General features: G+C 31.9%; 1 protein-coding gene across 1 annotated transcript; it reads left to right on the forward strand.

The window, feature by feature from the left end:
• The first annotated feature begins 896 nt into the window (after positions 1–896).
• Positions 897–6,317, forward strand: LOC118753678. The gene is made up of 4 exons (XM_036488552.1): positions 897–1,070; positions 1,151–1,449; positions 5,353–5,498; positions 5,995–6,317. Exons 1-4 carry the CDS (start codon positions 897–899, stop codon positions 6,315–6,317), a joined length of 942 nt encoding a protein of 313 aa, XP_036344445.1.
• Positions 6,318–7,577: the final 1,260 nt, after the last annotated feature.

Raw genomic sequence — 7,577 nt, forward strand, 5'->3', positions numbered from 1 at the left:
AAAAGGGGTGTAAAGGAAACATGATTGCCTATTTATATAATTGATATATAACTATAAATATGGCTCAAACATGTATGAAAAAGTACACAGGCGACGTCTGTAGCTATTGTGGGTTTCTCCTTTAAGCTATCGCTGAGTATTTTTTTTCATCCTAACCCCACTCCCGAAATCCTGGTTACGCCACTGCTTCAAGATAATTGTATTCCTCAAAAGAATTTAGAGCCAACAACAAAACACGAATAACTACAGTTTTTTGAGGTTACCGCTAAAATTTGAGCCGATAAGACAGTTCTGACTCCAGATTCACATTCATTGAATAAAATTTAGTGTCTCGGCCAAAATTTTTTTTTTTGCGTGTGCCTTTGTAATTTGTGTAAACATGCTCTTGTTTGTCGATATTGAGTCCAAGTTCTCATTCGTACAGGAGTAATTAGTACTCTTAAAACCGTATAATATAATATATAAACATATAAGATGTTCATTTTCTGGACTGTCTGTTAAATTTCAGAGACATCATATTGCCGGATAATATATCCAAACAATAAAACTCTTTAGATTTTTCAAAGCACAACGGGACAAGTTAGCTAAAAAATATACTGAACACTACGCCCAGTATGGTATTTTATATCCTGATTGCTATTTCTTAACCCTGAATGTCCAAAAGATCTTTCGATTTCCTAATAAATGCCCAAAGAATCTTGGAAGACAAAATCCAAATTTTAATATTTTCAACTCAGGTCAGTTGTCACATTAGACCAATTTGCACTATTAAGTGGATCCGGTCCCATGAAGACAGTTGACGATTTTTCTCTTTTCCGAAACCAAAATATTCTAACTATTAACCAGCTACTTTGTGTTTCATGTTTATATGTATGTATATCATTTATTCTTAGAAAATGCTTCAAGCCCGCAGTCCATTTTATAATGAACAAATGCTTAAGTGTCCGGATAAGAAAGTTTGGGAAAAACATCGTGAGACACATTTGAATCATATACAATATCAGACGCGTCGAAATATGCTAACGATATTGCGTACGATTCGCCAACTTAGGGCCATTGGAAAACTTGACGTAAGTATTGACTTTTTTATTTGTTGCATATGTATGTGTGTAAAATGTCTTATACCCATATTAATTTATAATATTTAAAGAAACTCAGTAAATACATCGAAGAAGTTATGGGCGATTATGTAGTGCTAAAGACACATCGTGTCATGCCCTGGAAATTCGAATTTTTGAATGAAGTGTACAACACATTGGCGCTGGCTTATATCGATCGTTTCATTCAACCGAGTGATTTATCATCGGCACAAAATAATGCAAGTCACTTGATGCGATTGCTACGTATTCCAACCGATAAGAGCAAAGATCGTCAAGTGAGCTTTGTCTTCGGCGATAAATCCACTTATCAGGAACCGGATGCTATTGACTATACAATGATCGCTTACAAGTAAGTATGACTTTTACACCTAACCATATTACAGAGTGAATATGTCGAGCACAATATTTAGGAAAAGCAATAAGAAAAACTATTGAGCCCGCATAGCGTTTAAACGCCCTAAAGTTAAATTCCCTAGAAACTATTCCAAATGTTAGTCAGAGTTATAAGCTATTCGAGTGTCATATTTCATCTAAATCCATGCAGGCGTTTCCTAGTGAAGAGAGGGCTCGCATATTGCCGGTTTTCAATATCATCAAATTTCAAATCACCCTGTACCGATAAAAAAAAGTTCTGACTTCAAAAATTAAAACCTTATCACACATCTACAGTCCTTACACCGCAGTCTCATATTTAAAACTAGAAAGAGCGGTGCAAATCTAATGATCTTGACACTCATTTTTTTATATTTCGTAAACATTGGGTATAAGATAACAAAATTCGAATTTTCATACAGGTAGAAATCCTTTTCAAAAGTCTTCTTATATTTCTTTCCTCTAACATTGTGATAAATATTTCAATTAAATTATGAATTAAGGTGAATTTGATTTTCAAACACGTGGCAATCCTCCTAAAGAAATTTCGTTTAGTAATTCATCTAAATTTCTAAATATGATACTGAATGTAACTTTTTAAGCAGGTTAAACCAAAGATTTCCTAACACTCTTTCGTTAGACACCCATATTTTAATATTTTCTATAACTTGTATATAAGTTAATTAAATTCAACTTTTCAAACAGGTGGAAACTCCATTCACCGTGATACATATCCTAATAAACTGATGAATTAAGTTGAATTTAATTTTTTTACATGTGGCAACCCTCTAAATATAGTTTGGAAATACAGCCTTTTCAAATCCATTTCGAGTGGTACCAATATTTGAATAAAGTAAAGTATAAAGTAAATTGAATTTAACTTTTTAAATGGGTGGCAACTCTCTTTGAGCACCTAAAAAATATTCTTAGTGTTCAAACTCAAGATTTCTTACACTCTTATGTTGAGCATATTTTAATACTTCCTTGTTTATAAGTTAGTTGAATTCGACTTTTAAAACAGGTGGCAACCCTCCAGAAAATTGTCCAACTAAATTCTTATAAAACCTCTTTGGTCTGACACCCATATTGTGATACATATCTCAATTATTTAACTCCTTTCAAGTAAAATTTGATTTTTCAAACAGGTGACAACCGCCCTTCATGTAGTTTAGAACTTAAACCTTTCTGAAAAACATTTCGATTGACACCCATATTGCAGTAATTCATTTAAATTAATTGAATCTAATTTTTAATCGGATGGTAACGCTAGTAAAACACCTGAATAATATTCTAAATCTTTAATCCGAAGATTCCTTAACCATCTTTCGTTTCACACCCATATTATAATTTTTCAGATACATACATAGCTTGCGAATAATTAACTTATATTTTATTTTTTAAACGGGTGGCAACCCTTTTCAAAATATTATTAAACTGCAACATTTTTAGGCCTCTTGATATCCATTTTTTAATATAGTTTTCAAATAGATAATTCCCTTAATTCAAGCTGAAAATTTACTTTTTAAACAGGTGGCAGCCCTTCCCCATGAGTGTAGAATCGATATCTCCATACCAAGTTTCAGTCCTCTATCACAAATATTTCCCGCGATATATACTATGAAAAATTCCGTTCATATGGGAGTGCCACGCCCCCTTGTACAATCGAGATTAAAACTATCATATCTTTTAAACTACCACATCCTCGAATGTCGTCCTTCAAACTTTATTAGTTTTAGACAAACAAAAAATTTTACACTTCTCTTTGTAAGGTATTGATTGTTACAATATGCATAAATGAAGATACTGGATCAATACACTGTACAGCACTCGGTCAGGTATAGGACCGAACCATTTTTTTAAGAGATTGAGTCGTAGGTAAAAAAATAATTTATCCGTTTAGCCTCCGAAATCGAGATATGGGCCTTCGAAGTTCGAAATAGGAGGACCTTTGGTAAAAAATTATTATTTCATTATTATATGTAAATAACTAAAAAAACTAAAAATATAAGCGTAGTCCGCCTTTTGCTCTTATTTAAATGGTATGTAACTTTTTTTGTGCAAACTTATATTACTTGTGCTATAAGAGGTCAAAGGTCGGGCCACCGAAATATTAAAAACCTTATATTTCAAAAAATATTTAAATGGTTTTTAAAAATCGATGTAAACGTGATTAAACACCCTTTCTTCTGATATGCAAATTTGTATACTTCGTATGTACAAATTAAAAAAAGGAAAAAATACCTTTGTTTTATAAAAAAAAAATATTTGAAACAAAAAAATTACTAGCCGATTTTTAAAAAAATTATATCGTTGTAAACGAAATCTAACCTTCTTTCTTCTGATATGCGTTTTGTATACTTCGTATATAAAAATTCGAAAAAAAACTTAAAAGAAAGAATTTTTTTTTTTATAAAAAAAATTCACAAAAAGTTACCAACCGATTTTTAAAAAATTGGTATCGTTGTAAAGGCGATTAAACCCCCCTCCTACTGGTATGCATATTTGTATACTTCGTACATAAAAATTTGAGAAAAAACACTTAAAAGCAAATAATACATTTTTTTATAAAAAAATATTTTAAACAAAAAAATTACAACCCGATTTTTAAAAAAAATTTTAGCGTTTTAAAGGATACCAGAAAACTTTTACTTTTTTAAACCAACAAATTTTTATTTATAAATGTACACAAAAGAAAATGTAAGTAAAAGCTCTTTTTCGCTCTATACAAACTCTACCATAGAAACTGAGCATATATGCGTTATTTCGGGTTTTTTCAAAGCATTTTTTCGGTTTTCAACCGAAACTGTTTTTTCATATACGCAGTTATGTACAATTTCAGGGTGCCATTGTTGCACAAAAAACTTCTTCACGAACATAACGCTTTCTTTAGGTTATCTAAGATCGCAATGGGGGATATTCTGACCAAGGACACGATATCGTATGTAGGTAGCGCTGAAGTTGAAATAAAACATATATTCGACATAAAATTCTTGATTTATTTGCGCTAAAAATTAGTTTAAAAACAATAAAAAGTTTCAATGGAAATTTGAGTAACGTAACGTCTTCTAACGTCACGTTGTTGCTATTGTAGCGGCACTACTAAGCCCCGCCTATTTCGGTTTGTCCATCAGTCGCTGTTATCAAGCTCAACTAACGGCAGGCCCAAGAAACTGGCAGTTTCGCCATGGTTGGACCAAAGGGAAAGGCGTGTTAGTTGAGTGGGATTGAGTTGGCATGTGAAGAGGTGGTTGAAAAAAAAATGAGGAAAGATTTTTGCATTTTGGAACATTTTGTCATACTAATGTCACGCCACGCCAGATTGGAATTGCCCATAAGTACATATGTACTTTTCCTTAAGCACATCAAAAGAATTTAAGAAAATACTAATATTTTTAATATCAGCTACAATATATTGTTATTTAAATTAACTTTGTAATGTACACTTAAAATTCGATACGATACAAGGGTTCTGGTTCTAGATTCCAAAAAATATCGTTCGAAAATTATCGCGTAAAAAGTATCGGTATCGAGAGGCAAAAATGTCGATATGGCATCGTATCGTATCGAATTTCGTGTCCCTACTTCTGAAGACCACAAAACCAAACGTGAACGTGATTTGTTGGTGAAAAAGTTGGAAAAAAATTTTCTATAAAAAATTAATTTTGGGCGGGACGAAGTTCGCCGGGTCTGCCAACATCATAATTATGAATTTTTCTACTATTTTTTTCGCAGCTGTAGATATTTCGCCTACCAGGAAACTCATTCAATAGAAGAAAGAAAAATGTCTACAAAACTTTCTGTTAACAGTTCTTTAGCATATTTCTAATAACACACTTGAACTCCATTCTCAATTCAATATCGTTTTCACTTTATTTTCTAGAAAATATTTGGCTCGCTTAGAGAAACGTATTCACTTCGCTAAATACTCGATTGAAAAATGCTATTTATTGCACGAGATCGCCCGCAGTCATCTGCGACAGAGCCGATTTGACGAGTGTGTTTCGGTGGCTCGTAAAGCTATTGAAGGTATGTACTATTGTAGGTAGCTCTCCCAAAATTTGCGAATCAATTGAAAGATGTTAATATATTTTTTAATATAATTCATTGGCACATTCAATAAAAATTGTCTTTCCTAAATTTTTACTATTTTTAAAGTCTAACAATGAATCAAATTTCCTTTGTGCTAAAAAGTGCTAAAGTACTACAGTACTACAGTACTCATATATTATACCGCCTATTTAACTACAATAGCTCTATTCCACACGTTTTCTGGGCTGGGTTCGGTATTGGGTTTTCTAATTAAAAATTACTTTCGTATAAATATCAAAACATTTCAAAAGTTCCCAGAACCTTAGAAACGCAACAAGTTCGAGCCTTCTTTAAAAAAAAAAAAACTTAAAACAATTTCGCAACTAAACAATTTAAATTTGTATGAATAACTCCCTTAAGAAAAAAATACTGTGTTTGATAGTTTCTTCCTATGTATATTTATATATATTATATATTTCCCAATTCTATCTAGAATCTAAAAACTGCAACAGCAACGTTTGGCGCTTCTTAAGCACCATACTTATATGTAAGGCCCATACAGTTCTTCACAAGGTGGAACGTGCCAAGGAAATACTAGATGAATCCTATGCGGTAGCAAAGAGCTTGAATAGCCCTGAATTGATTTCTTTCATTGAGAGCTGTCGCCAAGTGAATGAGGCAGAAATATCATTGAAAAAGCGTTATCAGTCAACGGATTCGATCCGCAAGCGCAGAAGCAAAGTTTCGCTTGAAAGCCGCACGTCACAAATATCACAACGTAGTAGTGAAACAAACGATGAATTAAATGCAGCATAATATTTATATTCGAAAATTGTTGAAAAGCTCAACGATTAAAAAATATAGAAACTAAACAAATTTATAAAAATTTATTTGAGATTTCATTTAATTTTATAGACCTAATGTGTAAAAAACAAAGGGAAAGAAAAATTTGGCTTAAACTACGCTACTACCACTACACTTTCGCGTAATGATTGATTTTTTTGCATCAAATATCAACAGGAAATAATGTTACTCATACGCCATGTACGGGTATCCAGGTGTTTGTATAACGAGTGATTAAAAATATATCCGGACAAATTGAGGTATAGGATATTTCGTTATTTTAAACAGCATAACTTTCCGATGGCATATCATTTATCTGTAATGGATTTATTTCAGAGTAGACAAAAAAATTTTGCCAGATTGACTGAGCATTAAGTTTAAGTAAATCAAAGTGTGAATCACTATGATAGTTCATGCTTTCGTAAATTTCTTAATTATTTTGACTTCCTTTTTAAATGTTATTGAAAAACATATCGTTTGGAATAATATATACATTGCCAGTTTGGTAAATTGTTACCAAAATTGGTAGAAAAAATTGGGTTAGAAAAAAGGTAAATGTTTATAATTTTTGTAGATTTTTGTTGAAGCATTCTGTTTAAAAAACAATTAAAACTTATCGTTCCCGCTTTATTTTTCGTAATTATTATAATATTACACATTTCTTTTCAGTGTAGTCTACCGAAGTAGCACGCTGGTGTATAACTTGGTGTAAATTTGTGAATTTTGGTTAACAAATTACACACCAGTGTGCTACTTGAGTACTTTATTGCGTTCATTATACCTACCTATATTCAATACGACCTCTATCTGAAGTTTATTTAAAAACTACTTTCTGATAATAGAACCCATCTGAGACTTAACTATCCTCACTGGTTTTAATTTTAAATTTAAAATTCAACAGCTAATTCCTCTGAGAAGCGATATACAAGGTAGGCATTGATTGCAGTTAACTCTAAGGTGCATTTTTGGATGGGAATCTCTTTTTTTTGTGAAAGCTCCAGATAGATCGTATTGGGGCGTATTCATAGTCCAGCTACTAAGACAAAACTAATAAAGTTGCAAATTGAATTTAAGTACTAACTTAAAATTCATTTCTATTCATAGTCGCACTAAGTAGTTTTAGCTTAGTTTTACGATACAGCAAACCGAGTGTGGAAATGTGTCATTTTTCTTTACGATATTCAAATAAACTTATTGTTTGAGAATTTATCTAAATCATTCCAGTTATAAAAT

This window comes from Rhagoletis pomonella, unplaced genomic scaffold, assembly GCF_013731165.1.
Source record: "Rhagoletis pomonella isolate Grant_MI unplaced genomic scaffold, Rhpom_1.0 Rhpom_scaffold_00002, whole genome shotgun sequence".
NCBI classification, from domain to species: domain Eukaryota; kingdom Metazoa; phylum Arthropoda; class Insecta; order Diptera; family Tephritidae; genus Rhagoletis; species Rhagoletis pomonella.

Coding starts and splice junctions, on each gene's coding strand:
- LOC118753678 (XM_036488552.1), top strand. CDS start 897: ATGCTTCAAGCCCGCAGTCCATTTTATAATGAACAAATGCTTAAGTGT. Junction 1,071..1,150: donor GGGCCATTGGAAAACTTGAC/GTAAGTATTGAC, acceptor TAATATTTAAAG/AAACTCAGTAAATACATCGA. Junction 1,450..5,352: donor TATACAATGATCGCTTACAA/GTAAGTATGACT, acceptor TTTATTTTCTAG/AAAATATTTGGCTCGCTTAG.